The following is a 19,470-nucleotide window of genomic DNA, read 5'->3' as shown; positions in this document are numbered from 1 at the left end:
GTCACCATTATAACACCGCCATCACCATTAAAACCACCATCACCACCATTATAACACCACCACCACCATTATAACACCACTATTACCATTATAACACCACCATCACCATTATAACACCACTATCACCATTATAACACCACCATCACCATTATAACATCACTATCACCATTATAACACCACCACCTCCATTATAACACCGCCATCACCATTATAACCACCATCATCACCATTATAACCACCACCACCACTATTATAACACCACCATCACCATTATAACACCACCGTCAACATTATAATACCACTGTCACCATTATAACACCACTATCACCATTATAACACCACCACCTCCATTATAACACCGCCATCACCATTATAACCACCATTATAAACACCATGGTCACCATCCCCACTTCACCTGTGAGCATATAGATGTACAGAAAGGTGAAGTCACATCCCCAAAGTCTCACAGGCAGGTGGGGCAGATGCTCTAGAATCTTGTCACGCACCGAGGGCTTTCCAGGCACGCATGCACGCGCATGTGCACTCCTTCACTAGCATCTTGGAGGGGTAGAAAGGAGCCCTGCTCCGATAAAGCCGCGCGGTGTCTAGGTTCTGGAGAAGACCCCTCTGGCTGGCGGGATTCAGACTTTGTGGAGGCTCACTTACGGCTTTGTTTGTTGTAGAGAGCTGACGTAAAATAACCTGTCACTGGCACTCAGTGCTGCCTACAACGCTTCACTGTTTCCCTCCAGCCCCCGCTTTTCGTCCCCATTTGCTTATTCATTTCAGTATTCCCCGCTGTAAATGCCCCATTTTTCAGGTTTTTGTTATCATTAGAGCATCTCCCGAGTTCCCCTTGTCGGTCAGTGAGTGGAAGATCGTCTCTGGCCTGTGTCCGTTGTGCAACTGCGATTTGATCCTTGTTTGAAAATCCCATGACCAAGACATTTCTTCCCTGTCACCGTCTCAGCAAGCTCTTCTCTGGAGCCCGCACCCCCGCCCCAGTCCAGCCTGCCCCCCACCCCCACCCCCCGCTCCCTGGTCCCACCATAGTGATTTTCCGGGGCCCCTGTCTTCCGGCACACTGCAGAATTTAATTCATCGTGTGTTTTGTTGTTCACAGCCTGTCTCTTTCCACGGGTGTGTGAGCTCAGTAAGGACACAAGTCCTTTGGTCTACCGATGTATTCCAAATAACCAGACAGCACCTTGGCACAAGACAGATACTTAAAAAGAGAGAGAGGAAGAGCTAGAGAGTGATGTTGTTGGTTGGGTGTAGCATATGTACATCGTATTTAAAAGAACCTACAGTGATGAACACAGAATCATAGCTTTCAATTAATTTTGTTTTCCTTTTATTACATTTATTTATTCTTGCTGCGCGCGCGTGCGTGTACGTGTGTGTGTGTGTGTACATGCGCTTGTGTGTGTGTGTGTGTGTGTACATGCGCTCTGTGTGTGTACATGCGCTGTGTGTGTGTGTACATGCGCTGTGTGTGTGTGTACATGTGCTCTGTGTGTGTGTGTGTACATGCGCTGTGTGTGTGTGTGTGTTTGTGTGTGTGTACATGCGCTTGTGTGTGTGTGTCTGGGAACACATGCCATGGCATGCGTGTGGAGGTCTGGTGGGAATTGGTTGGAGCTGGGTTCTCTCCTTCCACTGTGTGGATCTCGAGGAGAGAAATCAGGACGCCAGGCTGTTGGGTAAAGTGCCTTTATCCGAGCTGTCTCGCTGGCCCTGTCTTGTCTTGTTTTGTTTTGTTTTGCGAGATGTGGACAGGTTTCCACAAACATCATCTGCCACGTGTGAAGCTAACTGTTCATTTGAATAGGCTGGGAGAGGGGTGGCTTCTGCCTCTGAATTTCATATCATCCTTCGAGAACTGCCTGTCCTGAGCCTTTTAGGCACCGCTTTGCCCCTTTACCCGTGTGGAAAACCACAGTAAGGAGTGTGGTAAAGAGAGATAGGTTGTCACCACTGCCGGTGAATCCGTCGGCAGGCAGTGCGGTAAAGAGCCGGTGAATCTGTCGGCTGCCTGCCTTTTCATTTATTTTTATTTTTATTTTTTTTTTTGGTTTTTCGAGACAGGGTTTCTCTGTGTAGCTTTGCGCCTTTCCTGGAGCTCACTTGGTAGTCCAGGCTGGCCTCGAACTCACAGAGATCCACCTGGCTCTGCCTCCCGAGTGCTGGGATTAAAGGCGTGCGCCACCACCGCCCGGCCGTCTGCCTGCCTTTTCAAAGGAGGCTGTTCAGATCTGATAAGCGTTTTGTTTTGTCATTTTAATCATTTGATTGGCATGGTAATGGCATGTGTTTATGAGGTGTGATGTGTTTTGATGCTTGTGTACTGTGTGATGGTTGAATCAGCAACATTAGTCCATTCAGTACATCAAACGTTCATCGTCCCTGTGCGGCGAGACTCGAACCCCATCTTCCAGCTACCTGGAAATATGCAATCCATTGCTACTGGCTTAGCCACCCCCCCCCCCCCCGCCCCCGCTGTGCAGCAGACCCAGGACTTAGTCCTCGGGCGTCTTGTGACTTAGTAACCATTCTGCCTGGCCTCTGCCCCTCTGTCCTCTCCGTTGTCCCCAGGCTCTGGGAACTGTTCTTCTGGGCTCCACTTCCTGGAGACAGGCTTCTTAAGACTGTGTGCAGCGCTTGGCTTTCTGAACCTGGCGTATCCACCTGACATAATGCCCTCCAGGTCCCTGATGAGGGTTTTATCATTTTAATAACCGAATAGCATTGCATGATGCTTGTAACCTATCTAATGTATCTCCCCATCTGTTGATTGACAAGGCGGTTGATTCCATGTCTTGTTGACGGTGACTAAGGCTGCTATAAACACAGACATGCAGATGTCTGTCTGTCTCTTTAACATGCTGATGCCATTTCCTGTGGATGTGTGCCTCGTCGTGGGGTGGCTGAATTGGGGTGTTTCGGCTTCTCCGTGGGTTATTCTTCTGTAGCTGTGCTAATTGTAGGGCTGGTCATTTCCGCGCACCCCTCACCAGCACTGGACAAAGGTGATCTAACTGTACTCCACCCCAACAAGATCCAGCCTGGACATTCCAGAGTAAAAGGGGCCCTGGAGCGGGCTGGTGAGCTCAGTGGCTCCGGCACCGACTCTCTCTGTAGAAGTGGAGAGAAGGAAGAGCCTTGAGCGGGAAGGGCCCTGTAGGCAGCAGGCTGGAGGTGAGCGCCAAGGAGTTTGGCAAGTCAGGGCAGCGCAAGTCCTGTGAGAGCAGTGAACTGTCTAAAGCTGGATGGTGCTGGGTAGCAGGAAGGGCATAGAAGGCACTGGCGGGCTGGTGAGGTGGAATAGCGGATGAGGTGCTTGCTCGCAAGCCTGGAGACCTGAGTTCTGTCCCTGAGAACCAACCGCACGAAGCCTTCCTCTGGCTTCCGTTCACACATTCTTACGCTACAGCGTGCCTGTGTATCCCAGCCCCGCCCCCCAGTCATTTTTTTTTTTACAGGGTGGTGCTAACATGCCTGATAATATTCCATATATTCAAAATAAGGTCTGGGCAGGGCAAGAGAAGCATTTTTTTTTTTTTTTTTTTTTGGTTTTTTCGAGACAGGGTTTCTCTGTGTAGCTTTGCACCTTTCCTGGAGCTCACTTGGTAGCCCAGGCTAGCCTTGAACTCACAGAGATCCACCTGGCTCTGCCTCCCGAGTGCTGGGATTAAAGGCATGGGCCACCAACGCCCGGCTAAGAGAAGCATTTTCTAATCAGCCACCAAACAAACACACCAACAAGAGCAGCAAAGTGTGTTGTGTGTTCCCTTCAGTGTGTGGTTTGAGTGTAAAGTCGTCCTTACTGGAGGCTGGGAAGGTTCGGGGTGCCTTACGAGGATCTAAAGACAGAGAAGTCCGAGGCTCCAAAAATAAAGAGGAAAGAATTCACCTCGCTGCCTTTTGTGTGTGCTGACATATCCTGAACTAACAAAAACCAAAGTGTGTGTGTGTGGGGGGGGCAGCATTTAAAACATTTAAAAGCCTAGACTGCCCGGGAATGGATGTGGGAGGGTTTGTCACATTTCTTTCAAGTGTTCTGTTCATTGGGAGCTCGCAGGGCTGGGCGACCAGCCAAATGAATGTCAGCTGATAACATATTGTAACTTAAAGCAGACTTGGCTGCCAGGACCTTGTGTCGAGATGCCGCGTTACAATATGATACAGTCTCATGGATACGATGTATCCATGTAAGTGCTTGCTGTGATAATGCAGCCAACATCCAGCCCAAGCGGCAATGCTTTCTTGAATTCTTCCCTAGTAAGTCCCACCGGAAGCTAAGTACAGCCCCCACAATTCTTAGAGCATACCCCCCAGGTACGGACGTCAGAACCTTTCTCTTCCCCGGACATTCCAAATGACAGGTACTGTAGCTAGCGGGTGGGGCCACGTGACACATGGCCGCGTGTGACAACTGCAAGTTACACAACTCGATGTTGTCATCGTTAAGATGAAGAGAAGAAATGGAGTCAAAGAAATATAGCTTGTGTCCTTGGGGGAGAGGGCAAGGGTAGTGTCCTCCACAGGTGACTCACCTGTGCCTGGTCTTGGCTCCCTGCTACATGGCTTGATGGTGGGGGTCCAGAGCCGCCTTGTGCCTCGGTCACACACACACACACACACACACACACACACACACACACACACACACACACACACCCCTCCACCCCCAGAATGACTTCCACAGTGGTGGGACTAGGAGGTGACTGAAAGGGAAATATATCTGACACTCACCACCGAGCAATGTGTGTGGTTTGGACTTCCAGCACAACGTAGAACTTTGTGTGACTCAGTCATCAAAACTGGGGCACCCACTAGGGCAAAGCAGCGGCTGGAGTGAGTTTTGAAGAGGAGCAAGTCTGTGCTGGGTGGGACGCTTTCCACACACGAAGCCTGAGCCCTGAGTCACACCCAGGGAGCCCAGATGCTCACCGCAACTCTGAGTGATCTTCCAAGGCTCCGGCTTGCTGCCTTCCAGACTGAGGGTAGCTGGGTGGCTCTGAGGTCCTAATCTCCCACTCTTGCCTTCTGTGGGACCGTTTCCCCCATTTCAGGAATCTGGGAGTCCCTGCAGCTGGGCGCCTCATCTCCACCATCCACTCCCTGGTCTGTCCCCTGTCTGCTCTTTCCCGCCTCTTTGAGCTCCAGAGGGCATCCTAGTGAAAGGAGCAACAATGATGCTATGATGTTATGATCTTACAGCCATCGACTTTGGCTGTAGCAGCCGGTGCCATGTAACAAACTCCCCCAAAAGATCCTTGCCCTGCTCACTGTGGCCTTTATTTTACAACGTGTCTGTTTCTTCAGACTGGGTCCATGCCAGCCTTTGATAAAGTTCAAGTAAACTCCGAGTATCTCATCATCACTCCAACCCAGTATTTCACTGGCTGGATAAAGACCCATGGCCAAGCCCAGCTCTCAGGGTGCTGAAGATGTAGGGACCCCTTGCCATGTAGTGCCGCCTGGACCGCATCCCCCCCCCCAAGGAGCAAAGCAGGGAAAAATTGGGAAGAAATTCCATCATATTCTTGGTGTCCAAATTCTGGCCAAACCTTTGGACAATAGCTTATTTGAAATACGTTGGAAACTTTTGGTAGCCATGTGAAGGGCTCTGCTTGTAGGTGCAGAAAGAGGCTGCCAGCGTGGAGGTCCTCACAGACAGAGCCACAGGGACCGAGGAAGCCACATGGGACCCCACAGGTTGTACTGAGTCCCTGTTCCCCGTGCACAGGTTGGAGCCCACAGAAGGGATTCTAGAAACATCCCCCCCCCCAGGAACCTGGTGAGACCATGGGTATAGAATGCGCAGGCACGTCTGCTTTCTTCCTGTCTCTTGTGGAACAGTACTGGTTCCTGGCAGTTAAAGATTCGGGGTTCCTGGGTATGTTCCCACCTGGCCTGGGAGCCTGAGAGAGAGAGAGAGGCAGGCCTAGACCTTTCCTTTCTGCAAAACCTGGAACTGGCTGGCATCTCTCTGCCTCTCCAGGAAGGTTCCTCTGAGTGGCCACGAAGTTTCAGAGATACTTAAAAACTCACTGCCAGAAGGGTTTGGCCAGAGACACCCAAGAATTTGAGACGTGTGTGGCTGATTCGAGCTCATTAGGAGCGGGAGCCGTAACACCGCCCATCCTGCCAGAAGCCCTTGCAGGGGTCAGGAGTTGCTGGTGTGGTTTGAAGTCAGAAGCCAGGGGTTGACTCCTAACAAACCCGGTGACCACTGCGGTGAAGGCGGATCGCTTTAAGAATACCCCCCTTTAAAGAGTTATAAATAACACCCCCTGTGGGTGTGTGTAGCACGTTCTTAGTCTGGATTTTTCTCTAACAGAGACCCCCGCGTGGCACCCATGTTGCCCAGAGGAACAATGAGATTCTTTCTTCTGGCTGGGCCGGTCGGAGGAAACAGGAAGTGAATGCTTATAAGGGGTGACTGGGGGCTTTCATATGGCAAGGGGGGGTGGGGTGGGCGTAATGACTGCTGTTAGGATCCCAAAGCTGATTCTTGTGGTGCCGCTGTGGAACCCAGGGCCCGGGCCACTGAGCAATACTTCTGTCCTCTGGAACTTGCCGGAAGAGGCGGAAAGATGCCAACCAGTTGGAAGGCCTGACCGAAGGGCCTGCCTCTCTCTCTGGCTCCTTGGCCACCTAGAAGCTGCTCTATGAAGGAGCAATGGAGAAGAGGAGGCAGGAGACTCACCATAGAGAACTCAAGGCCATTGCCCTGTCTTCTGGGCATCTTCGTCACTGTCCCTCATGGCTGTCCCAGAGACTCCAGTGTCCCCTCATTCTGTTGGCTCGTCTGCACCTCACAGCTTGACTCTTGTGCATCGTGAGGTAGAAGCCTGGCCTCCACCTTGGGACCTTTCCTGAGCTTTCTCAGCTCAGCCTCAAAAACCCCAGCTCCATCTGCCCAGATCAGAACACCCTCGGCGTTTGCTCATGACAATTGACTGGAGGAAAGCTTTTCCTAATTACATGGATGATAATAAAATAAATGGGTAGGACTCGCAAGCTGGCTCAGCGGGTCTAATGAATGGTGCCTGCCAGCAAGCGTGAGACCCCAAGTTCAATTCCCAGGACCTGGCGGAAGGAAAGAACTGACCACTGCAAGTTGTCCTCTGACCTCCACACACATGCCACGGTGTGCATGGGTGCACATGTGTAACACACACACACACATACATGCACGCACACGCGCGCGCGTGCACACACACACACACACACACGATGAATAAGTGTAATAAAAACATAAGGTTAATCTCTTATGAATATACTCAAGTGAACAAAATTTGGAACCTCCAACGATCCCACCTGAACTGCGTCCGTGTGGGTGAGTTAAGAGTTCACTAGGTTCCAAGAACGAGAGAGCAGCGTGTTAGGAGGAATGAACGCCAGAGTTGATGCTACAGGCAGAGGCGGAGGCTAACGTATTCTGTGGGATTTCCTCTCCTGGTGGGACAAACACACTTGTGTGCTTGAGGCTGTGCGGTTGGAGTGGCTGCCTGATAAGTGCCTGGGGAATTGAAGTCCTCTTCTGTTGGCCATGACCGGTTCTTTAAATTCACCAGCGTCTCCCGCATCTGCTCTCTGCAAGCATTGTCCTGGGTTCTGACATCACTTGTAACCCAGTCCCTTCCCGGCCAATGCCATGCTGGCTGTGTAGTGTGAAAGGACCGTGCGACCAAGGGATGCTGCGTCTTCCTTACCCCGGGCCCTCTGTTTAAACTCAGTCAGCCCCAGCAAGTGCTCATGGCCACATTTCAGCAAGTAATGGCCAGAGAATAACCAAAACACAGTTGATGTGATGGGCGGGAATAAAGCCAAGCCAAGGAAGAGTTGGGTGGGGGATCACTGTACAGGTGGTCGTCCCTTTAGTCAGTTTAATGCCACATAGTTCCCAGTGCAGGGTGACCGCTGCTGGTTTTTTTTGGTTTTTCGAGACAGGGTTTCTCTGCGTAGCTTTGCGCCTTTCTTGGAACTCACTTGGTAGCCCAGGCTGGCCTCAAACTCACAGAGATCCGCCCGCCTCTGCCTCCCAAGTGCTGGGATTAAAGGCGTGCGCCGCCGCCGCCGCCGCCGCCGCCGCCGCCGCCGCCGCCGCCGCCGCCACCACCACCACCCGGCCCGCTGCTGGTTTGTATGTCATGAATTCCAGGATCCCAGAGCACTGCCGTCGTGTTTCTGGATCAAAGCATCCAGAGAGTCTGTGTGTGGCGAGGCGGTCCACCGGGATGGGGTGGGAAGCGCTGTGGTCTACGGAGCAGACCCATGTGTAGCGCCCCTGGCCTGCGGGCCCCAGCTCTGACCTGCCTGCCTCCCCCACCCCCCCACCCCCCAGGTAATGGAGAGTGCAATCACGTTGTGGCAGTTCCTGTTGCACCTGCTGCTGGACCAGAAACATGAACACCTCATCTGCTGGACGTCTAACGACGGCGAGTTCAAGCTCCTCAAGGCGGAGGAAGTGGCCAAGCTGTGGGGTCTCCGCAAGAATAAGACAAACATGAACTACGACAAGCTGAGCAGAGCCCTGAGATACTATTACGACAAGGTAAAGCCATCCTCAGCCTCATAGGGAGGGGGTGGGGGGAGGCGGAGGTGGGGGGGGGACACACTCCTCTCCTAGCTCACCGATGAGGGCAGGTGAGTGGGTACCGTGGATCAAGTTATCAAGTTAAAAGACCGAGTGGTGGCCCAGAGGCAGTTCAGTCAGTCAAATGTGTGTCCTGTAGACACAGGATCTAAATCCAATTCACCAACAAAAAAGGTCTAGTGTTGTGGAATATGCTATTCCAGAGCCAGATGGGTGGAGACGGGAGAATACCAGAGACTCACTGGCCAGCCAGCCTTGCCTACTTGTCAATTCCAAGCCACTTAGAGACCCTGTTTCAAAAAAAAAAAAAAGACTGATGTATGGAACCTGAGGTGTGATGGCCACGTGTATACCCATGACCATGTGTACAAACAACACACAGAAAGCCCAAGAAAATGGACGTTATTTATACCTTTAATTTTGAGAAAAAAAATTTCCCTCCTGTGGAAACCTTTAGTGTGTTACTGGGGCTCAGATCTTGTGTTCCCCCCATCCCCCTCCCCCCCCCCCCCCCCCGCCTTTTCATGTGTAATTTGCTGATGGCGGCAGGGGTGTCAGGTGGGTGTGGGGCTTTCCAGATGCTGCTCTGGGGGCAGAATAAGAATTAGAGTCTTTCTGGATGGGGGTGCAGTCGGAAGAACCTTCCCTGGGAAAGGGCAGTTTGGGGGATGCAGTATTTGTCCCCCCCCTTTAAAATTCTATAATTTTAAAAAATTAATTTTATGTATATGGGTGTTTCACTTGCATGTGTCTGTGCACCACATGTGTGCAGTACCCACGGAGGCCAGAAGAGGGCGTTGAGTCCCCTAAGACTGGAGTTACAGACAGTTGTGAGCTGCCGTGTGGGTGCTGGAAATTGAACCCAGGTCCTCCGGAAGAGCAGCCAGTGCTCTTCACCACTGGGCCATCTCTGCAGCTCGCAGAGTGCTTTTAGAAGTGAATCACAGCACAGTTGCCGAAGCCTGGATGATTGGTGTGAGTCTAATTCATTTCTCACAAATTAGTTAGCGTGCTTCGTAGGGCAAAATTCCTTCTCTTTAGTATCAACGTATCCGGTCCGTAATTATCGGGCATTTCCGTTTGAATCCCTGTTCGCTGACTGTTTACCTTCTTGAACACAAAGGCTTAGAATCCTAGTAAGCCCTGTGAGCTTTTGTTCTGGGTTCACTCTTGCTGTGAAAAGGTGAATTCAAACTGATTTAAATATTAGTTCCCGATCTATATTTAGCGCCTTCTGTCTGCAAACCCCTTTGGGATTGCAGACAGAAGGATCACACGTTCCAGGAAGCGAGGACGTCATTAGCTATAAAGCGCTCCTTTCTGCTTGCCCCTAATTGCATGTGATTATGTCATTGGAGAGCTCAAGGTGCATCCCATTAATGTGACAATTAATTAATCCCGGCTTAGCGCAGAGCCCTCCGAAGATGTGAAGGCACGTCTCGGCTAATTGCACTGTCTGGAAGCCAAGCAGATGGCGTCTTGCTTTGCCTTTTCCCCCTGGGTTCCCTGTTCTGCCGTGGGAATTGGGGGCCCTTCAGGAAAACAGTCTGCCTCGCCTGCTGGCGGAGAGCTCCCGAGCTTGGCCTCTCCATGGTTTTAAATCAAGGTGTGGGAGAGGGTTTGTCCTGTCAGCATGGAGGGGTCTGTGTCAGGGCTGGGGAGTGGCTGCTGGTGGCCGCCAGCGCCGCTGTCAAGGGGGAGCAGCTTCAGCCCGGGGGGGGGGGCGGGGGGAGAGTCAAGTGCCTCCCTCCCACGGTGAGACCCCGGTGTGATGGTGTCTGTGTCACCCCAGCACTGGGAAGACAGAGACAGGAAATCCTCGGGGCTCACCGGACAGCTAGCCCAACTTAACCGGTGAGCTCCAGGCCAAAGAGACCCTGTCTCCAAGGAGGTGACTGGCATTCCTAAGGATGACACCTGAAGTCCTCTGGCCTCCATGTGCGTGTATATGAGTGCACGCACACACATACACACATGTTCACACATACATACACGTACGCACACACACATACACACAAGTACAGTATACATACTCACAAGTGCACACACAAGTGCACATATATGCACGTGCACAAGCACATACATGTACACACAAATACAATATACATACACACAAGCACACATACATATGCACACATACATATGCACACACACATACACACGGGTGCAGTATACATACAAGCACACACACATAGGCACATACACATGTACATACAAGTACAATATACTACACATAAGCACACATATATATGCACACACATGTATACACAAGTACAGTTCTCATACATACAAACACATACATGCACACACACTTTTTTTTTAAAGGTGTTTCATAGCTGTCAGTCAGGGGGTGTATTGCTGCTTTTTGTTAGGTGTCTAGGGACCTGGCCCAGGCAGTTCCTGTTGAACTAGATGACTTTAAACAGAATGACACCCCATGAGACAGGTCCTTCCCCAGCCTCTTATACAAAGCAGAACAGGAAGACCAGGCTAGCCCACGCAGCCGGTGAGTGGCAGGGCCTGGGGCCCGGCTGCTGCGTGTTCTTTACAACACAAACCTTGACTTTACTTTGGAACCTTGGAGCTCAGGTCGGCCACCCATAAGCTCTTCTGACCTCAGGAGTTGGGTTTTTGTTTTGTTTTTGGTTTTGGTTTTGGTTTTTCGAGACAGGGTTTCTCTGTGTAGTTTTGGTGCCTGTCCTGGATCTCGCTCTGTAGACCAGGCTGGCTTCTAAGTCACAGAGATCCTCCTGCCTCTGCCTCCCGAGTGCTGGATTAAAGGTGTGTGCCACTGCCACCCAGCCCGGTCCCCAACTCTTAATATTGCAGCAATGCCATGCTGAGGATTTGGCTTCCACCTTCCGGACTCTGGGGACCCGCTCCAGCCATGGCCACAGACTCCCACTACAGTTTAAAAAGAAAAGAGGAGGAGGAGGGAGGAGGAAGGGGAGGATGATGGGAGGGGAGAAAGGAAGGAGGTGAAGGAAGATGCAGAGGAGCAGAAGAGCCGAGAGGGAAGAGCAGGAAGAGAACCGCCATTCCTTCACCGAGACCATTTATTTGGCGTTTTCTGGCTAACCCTTCCGGTTTCGCCAGCAGCACCCTGATGGGCTGCATCAGTTAGTTAGACTGGTTCAAATCTCTAGTGTCTGGCAGCACTGGCCTGGCAACCCCGGCCGACGTAAATGCCAGACTTCTCACGGAAGGGCAGCTTGGATCAGGGTCTCTGTGGGGGTGGCGCCCTTGGGCCACACGGGCATGGTGTGATGTCTCCTGCCCTGCTCTGCTTTTTCAGGCGAGGATGGGAGAGTGATCCCAGACACAGGCTGGTCCCCTCTGCTTCTCGGTGTCCTTGTGATGGTCCTTGACCTCCTCTCCCCTGTCCTCCCTCACACTGAGCCTGTGAGTGGCGTCAACCTGTGGCTGTCTCGCTCAGCAGCCGTGACCGGTTTTTTTTTGTTGTTGTTGTTGTCGTCTTTTCTGGCCTTCTCTAGCTAGCTAGCATCCTTTCCTTGGTGGCTGAAAATGCACATCCTTCGGTTTGTCCTAATAGGGAAGTTTCTCTGCCAGAGCAGACAAGCCTGTGACTAGCATTATTTTTATATGGTATATGTTGTATTTTTGGCTTGTTCCAGCAGATTAAAAGTGGGCAGAGGAGAAATGTGGAAATGTGTATAAAGCTATACACGAGACACTAAAGGGGAAAATATTGTATGTGTTCATGACATCTGGCAGAGTGAAGAGCTGTAATCAATGTCCCTTCAATACACGTGCCCTCCAGCCCACCGGTTGGAATGGAGAGGCGAGCATGGTGTGGGCTTGGGATTAGATGTTCGGGTCAGTCTCTCTGGGCCTGCCTCAGCCTCCTTCTTTATAAATTGATCTTTGTATGTGTGAGTAGGTTTGCATGTATTAGTTTTGTGTGCGCATGTGTGTGGGTGCTTGTGGGAGCTAGAGGTCAACATCTGGGCTCTACCTGGATCACTCTCTAGCCCTCCTGACCCTACCTTATCCATACTATGAATGCACACCAGAAATCAGAACTGAGGTCCACTTTACTGACTGAGCAGTGTCCACACTGTTCCTCTACCCCATTTTCCCGCCCTGTGGTACTGAGAATCGGGTCCAGGGCCCTCACATGCTAGGCGAGTACACCCTCCTTTTTATGTAAAATGGGAATGACAGCAGAAACTTCCGAAGCGTCGTGGCGGATAGGCTCAGTGGCACCCGGACCCTCCCGACACAGTGCTCAGTACTTGATGGATATGACGAAGCCTTGGCCAGAGTCGTAAGGCGGGCAATCCTCTTTCCCTAGCACTAATTTGAAAGCTTTGGGTGATTGCAGAGTAAGAAAGTGAAGCCTTGTACCAGCCTCCAGAATAGGTGTGCGGAGATGGGATGCTTTCGTCTATACAGTATCAGGAGCCCTGGGCCCTGCTGTTTCTTAACGGAGAGTGGCCAGCAACTGTATCAGCTGCCTGTTTCTGCATAGTTAGGCTGTTCTGAAAACTCTCCCACATTTCAAAGCCCTCCCTGTCCCTCTGAGTCAAAGCCTGCACACTTCCCTGTGCATTCGGAGGGAGTGAACATCCGTCTCCAAGTCCCCTTAGCGTCCAGGTTTTGAGTTTAGGGCCGTGGAGGTTGGAAGCCAACCGTTTTCACTTCCACCATCACAAAGCATGATCTCGGCGGCCCCGGCTCCCCTCACCGGGCCACATGAGGATCTGGGGTTGAGGATGTATGTGTGGTTCTCAGCAGTGTTAGCCTCTGCAGAGGATGTACATGCTTGGAAGGGCATGCCATGTCACCGTCCATGTTTGCGAATCTTAGTGCGTTAGGTAACAGAGGCCGATTTATATAAATGTCTTCCTCCACGAACCCCACGTTACTGTTACTATTTGCTGTGGAGGTTGGGTCTAGTCACGTAGCCCACAACAAATATAATGCTAGATTCTGTGACGTCTAGATTCAACAGCATGCGTGTCAGTGTGCCCACCATCAGCCGCCACCCAGGCCAGGCCAGAGGTGAGGGAGCTGAGCCCTGCCTTGGGAGCCTCGGAGTCGATGGGACTTAAGAGGTCCCTGATCTCTGACACCAAGGGCTTGAAGAGGTGACTGGGGCTGAGATGTAAGCTGCTCCTGAGGGCTCAGGTTCTGGGGTGGCCACAGCCTCCACCTGCCTATCTATGGGTTTCCTCATGCACATACCCATTATTTTAGGAAAATCTGGTGTGTCGGGGGGGTGAGTGTCAGGGTTTGCAACGATGACCTCCAACAAAGAACCCCTAGGCCTCCCCAAAGCTTTGGAAGAGGCAACTGAGCAGGCCCCACTTGCATTCTAGGAAGGAGGTCACTCAGTCTATGCTTTGCTTTCAGGAGGAAGGGGGTTTGGGGTAGGGTAGGTGGGTGAGGGCTGAGCGGCCTCTGGCCAGCCTAAGGAGCTCTCGGGCATTGAGAGAACACTGTCTGAGTCCTGGGCAGGGGAAGGTCGAGGTGGCAGCGACCTGAGCAAGGCACTGAGTGGCACTCACCCTCTTCTGACAGACGGCCTGCTTTCCCAGGTGTTGTGTTAGCCCTGGGTAAACTGCCCCATACAGCTGCAGCTCTGCTGAGTGGAAGGTTTCAGTAGGCTCCCCCAGCCTTAGTTTTAAACCAATGCTTCCAGAAGGTAGACGGGATGATGTAATTATAGGGACGCCTTTTGGAGATTTTCTTAATAAGCTAACTGTTTCCTCCACTCCTTCATTCACATTTGGTTTAAAATCTTTCATCTTAGGGCAGAGGAGGGAAGGACTGACGGACAGTTAATGTCTGTAACTGCTTCCCCTGTAGACCAAGGGGTGTGCTGCCCTCATTCACTTAGAACATTAATTTATTTCCTCCTCGTACTGGGTCGCCTTGCCCAGCCTTAATACATGGGGAGGAGCTTAGTTAGTCTCACTGCAACTAGATACACTATGGTTTGTTGATATCCATGGGATGCCTGCCCTTTCCTGAGCAGAAATGGAGGAGGAGTGGATGTGGGGGTTGGGACGGAGGGGTGCGTGCGTGCGTGCGTGCGTGCGTGCGTGCGTGCGTGCGTGGGGACTGGGGGGAGAAGAAAGAGGGGAAACTGTGACCAGGATGTAAATAAATTAATTAATTACAAAAAAATTCATTTATTTCATGTGTATAGGTGTTTGATGTGCATGTGTATCTGTGAGCCACGTACATGCCTGGTCCCCAGGGTGGCCACAAGAGGGCACTAGATCCCCAGGACTGGAGTTACAGGTGGTTGTGAGCTGCCTTATGGTGCTGGGAATTGAACTCGGGTCCTCTAGAAAAGCAACTAGTGCTCTTAACCACTGAGCCACCTCCCAAGCTCCGTTCGTTCACTCTTTAATGACTCCTTTGCATTGACAGTTACATCCTTCTCTGCCACCTCTGTTCTCAGGCTCCCAAGTCCCTCAGCTCTTTCTTTGAAAATGTCCCTCCCTCCACTTACATGGTTCAGCAGCTATGGGACCGGGGACAGAGACAACCAAATCATCCCCACCCCACCCCCCAAAACTGTAAAAAGTGCTAGCATAGACGTGGCGCCAGGCCTTCCAGAAGAGGGGGGGTAGGGAAGTAGGGATGGAGGGAAGACTTCTGGGGGGGTCAAGATATTTGACCTAAGGCTCCTGGGCTGAACCCGAGTCCAGCTGGTGCCAGGCTGGGAGAAGAAGACTAAGCAGGGAACAGCATGTGGGAAGCGTGTATGTTTGACCTTTCCTAGTGCAGAGTATTTATTCAGGGAATGAGGTTGAGATGAGGAGGCAGGGGAGAGAAGCATGGGGCATCATCTCAGGTTGCTCTTGGTACTTTCTGATGAGAGCCAGTAAAGGATGGAAACCAAGAAGGAGCCACGATTCGATTCGCATTTTAGAAATAAAAATCCTCATCTGGCCGGGCGGCGGTGGTGGCGCACGATTTTAATCCCAGCACTCGGGAGGCAGAGCCAGGCGGATCTTTGTGAGTTCGAGGCCAGCCTGGGCTACCAAGTGAGTTCCAGGAAAGGCACAAAGCTACACAGAGAAACCCTGTCTCAAAAACAAAAACAAACAAACAAAATCCTCATCTTCTCCTGTGCTCCTTGGCGTTGGTGGTTTGACACTCGGCTCTGATCTTTTCTGGCCATTTCCTGAGGAGGCATTTTCCACACTGGGTGAATTGGCCTCGTCATGACATCAGAACCAGGGCCTGCAGCCCCAGTCTCCAGCACACAGAGGCAGGGGAAGCGAGAGACACACTGCCCGGCACCCTCGTGGGTGCAGCTGCTCATGGGAAGCTGATGCCATCCAGCTCGGGTTGCTCCACGAGAAGACCCGGAAGCTTACTCAATCCCTTATCCTTCCCCGTCCAACAGACCTTTTGTCTGTTGTTGTTGGCAGAGAAGGTTCATCCCAGGGGGAGACGGGGAACTCTGCCAGCTCCCTTCTCATCCACAGATGCAAATGGTGATAGGCTGAACCGCCCTCTGGTCTCCACAGCAACGTCCCAGCCGATCCTCACAGGGCACCGAGTGATCTTCACCTAATTGGAAGGAAATTAGGGGGAGCAGTCAGGGCAAGAGCCACTGGCAACAGATCCCAGGAAGTTGGATGCATCACCTTCTTAGCTTAATTGGGTAATTCATTTTAAATGGGGTGTTCAATCATGACGAGAAAATGTTAGTATTAATAGCCTGTATCTGAAGTCAGCTGCCTGTGCCGGAAAGCTTGGCTCTGGTGGAATCCTTTAAGACCCCCCAAAAAACAAATTTTGAGAAGACAAAAGGATGGATATATCTTCAGTCCCGCGAGTGTTCCTGTCCTGGAACTTTCTAGAATGCCTGTCTGGGCTGTTGTGATGGCGTTCTGCATATGGCTGAGATCCTTCCTGCCTGGCCCTAGCCCTGAGTATCGGGGAGCCTGAGAGCCCTGCTGCTGGGTGCCCCCCCCACGCCACGTCAGCTGCTCCGATGGTGGGGGCCACAGCAGATGGCACCTTGGCTTTTGTCCAGGGGCCAAGGAGGGTAACCAGGACTCCCCTGCGTGAATTTGGCCCTGGAAGCTGCCTGGAGACCTGTGTGCAGCTGAGCTCCTTTTTGGAGGACTTCCAAGCTGGTCACCTTGCTCCCCCCCCCCCCCCTCCACCCCCCCCCCCCCCCGAGATGGCAGCCGGCATGAGAAGGCAGGCGGTGGGAGTGCAAGAGACCGGATACCACGCGTTAAATTTGGGGGTGCTTTCTGCCTTGCCCGGTGTCCCTGTGGCACTCCACATTCCCCCAAATAGGGCGGTTGCTAAGAAACAGGATGAGAAGCCGGTCTTGAGAGTACAGTTAGCATGTGGAGGGGGCGGCGGCGGCGGCGGCGGCTGCAAGAGGGGGGAGGGAGGGAGGGGGGGACGGAGTGTGTGGGGGGGACTCAGCTGCTAGAGGCTCGCACAGCCTTGCCAAACTGCCTCACCAGGCACTTGCCCACACCGAGTCCCCCTTGGCAGGCACCAGCATTCCTGCTCCGGGCTCTTAGCTGCAGGGAAATTTAGGGATTGTGTAGTCAAACTGACCAAAAAAAACCCAAAAAACAAAAACAAAAAACCAAATGCTAACATTCACATCGCACCTCCCACCACCCACCAGCCACCAGCTGCTCCTCTGGGCGGGCTCTCCCCCCACTTTGCTCACAGGCTCAGCTCCTACCCCAGATGGTAATACCAGGAGGGAAGCTCACGTGTGGGGGCGGGCATGCTGTGCGAGGCTCTGTGCTAGGCATCGCACATTTGCTAACCCATGTCTGACTCCCAAGGCATTCGGCCTTGTGACCCGTGATGGACCCATTCTAGAGATGGAGATACTGAGTCTCGGGGGCGGGGAGGTTTGAGTAGCGCGCACCCAAGATGAAGTAGTTGCTTAGGGTCAGGCATTCAGCCTGTAAGTTTTAGCTTCCAGGCCGGAGTTGGGATACGGGTACTTGTGGGTCCCACAGGTGCAGGTTGCTGGGGGCCCAGGCTGGAGTCTTCCCATCCTTCCTGTGGCTGATCTGGGGCCGGCCGAGAGACAGAGAGGTCCTAACACTGACTGATCAAGTGGCCAATGGAAAGACTGCTCTGAGCCGTGAGTGCTGCGTGCTAGGGTGCCCTGAGCGAGCTGAGAAAGGGAGGAAGCCCCAGAGAACCCCTGCTTCTAGAACATGCTTCCTTAAGGAGCCAGGATGAGGGCTGGGGAGATGGCCCAGTGGCTAAGACCACTTGCTGCTCTTCCAGAGGACCCAGGATTGGTTTCCAGCACCCAGATGGGGCGCTCACAGCCATCTATAACTTCAGTCTCAGGGCATCTGAGACCCTCGTCTGGTCTCTGTGGACACTAGGCACTCACGTGGGGCCCGTGCATACAGGCAGGTAAAAAAAAATACTCCTGCACATAAAATCAAAATAAATAAGTCTTCAAAAACAATACAAGAAATTATTGAAGCCGGACATAGTAATGTACACCCTTACCCAGTGTACAGGGAGTAGAGGCAGACATTAGTTTAAAGCCAGTCTAGCGGACATCGTGAGTCCCAGGCCAGCCAGAGCTGCATAATGAGACCCTGTCTTGGGTGTGTGTGTGTGTGTGTGTGTGATGGGGGCAGGCAGGAAGCCATGGTGGCATTCCTTACCCATCTGCCTTCTTACCTCCCTGGCCACCCAGTGGCCCTGGGAAATCCCCACACTCCTCTCTTTACCATCTGGCCTCACTCTACCGGTTTTGAACCTTCCTCCCTCTGGGCCTCACCATGAGCCCCGCCCACCTGGCCTGTCTGCCCCAGGCCACCTCTCCAGCTGAACTTCTGACTGCTCCTCAGCAGCCTGTGCTTGGCTGTCATGTCCCGGGCTCCCCTTCCCTCGCCCATCACTGCATCCACTTTATTTGGGCCCCCGCCTGTTTCCCCCCCCCCCAATTTGCCATCATCTCCACAGTGTGGGCTGTGGTGGCTTCCTGTCACCGGAGAAGTGTGAGTGAGGAGTGAGCTGGCCTCTTCCACAGCATCGGGGGAAATCTGTCATTGTGAAATGTCAGCCCCCGGGTAAGAACCGAAGAAACCGCCTCACCCCGCCTGCTGGACCTCTAACCAATGAGGAGCCTCAACGCAAAGTATTCTTAGTTTTCTTTTAAACGCCTCTTTTGTTTGGTGCTTGCCTTAGTTAGCTTTCTGTTCCCCGTGATAAAGCGCCATGCATCAAAAGCAGCCTGGGGAGGAAAACGATGTATTTCTATCACGAGGGGAAGTCAGGGCAGGACCCTGGAGGCAGGAGCTGATGCACAGACCATGGAGGGGTGCTGCTCACTGGCTTGCTGTCTTATCCGGCTGCTCACGACCACCTGCCCAAGGGTGGCACCACCCACAGTGGGCGGGGCCCTCCCACTGTCAATCATCAATCAAGAAAACGCCCCACGGAATTTCGACAGGCAGTCTGATGGAGGTTTTTCTCAATCGAGGCTCCTTTTCCAGATGACTCTAGCTTGTGTCAAATAGACAAAAAAAGCAAACCAGGCCAGTGTCAAGGCTCTGTCTCCAGCATGGAGTGTCCAAAATCTTTCAAAGCTGGGGGTAAGGGTGTACTTCTGTCCACCTGTGGCCCTGACGTCCCCATGACAACTGTCCTCATTAGAGCTGTCCAACTCAAAATGGAGAACGGTTGTAGCGGGTCCCCAGCCCAGCCAGGGAAGGGCTCTGCTGGCGGAGCAGTCACGGTTCTATTTATTTTTCAGGACAGACACCCTTAGAGGGGTGTTTAAAGGAGCCAAGGTGGAGTTAGGGCTGAACCTAGCAAGAAGCAGCTGCAGAGAGAGAGAGCATGGGAGAAAGATGCCCTCAGCA

The 19,470-nt window shown here is 52.4% G+C and overlaps 1 protein-coding gene across 2 annotated transcripts in view; it reads left to right on the top strand.

Annotated features, from left to right (window-relative positions):
- Elk3 (ETS transcription factor ELK3) overlaps positions 1-19,470 on the top strand; it is a 64,763-nt gene that overhangs the window by 19,257 nt on the left and 26,036 nt on the right. For both annotated transcript variants that reach the window (XM_076554628.1, XM_076554629.1), the window contains exon 2: positions 8,357-8,566. In XM_076554628.1, coding sequence (XP_076410743.1) covers positions 8,360-8,566 — 207 coding nt within the window. In that variant the 5' untranslated portion in view covers positions 8,357-8,359. The remainder of the gene's footprint in view (positions 1-8,356; positions 8,567-19,470) is intronic.

Source organism: Peromyscus maniculatus, chromosome 18 (genome assembly GCF_049852395.1).
Source record: "Peromyscus maniculatus bairdii isolate BWxNUB_F1_BW_parent chromosome 18, HU_Pman_BW_mat_3.1, whole genome shotgun sequence".
NCBI lineage: Eukaryota > Metazoa > Chordata > Mammalia > Rodentia > Cricetidae > Peromyscus > Peromyscus maniculatus.
This window is presented reverse-complemented; position numbering and strand designations above follow the sequence as displayed.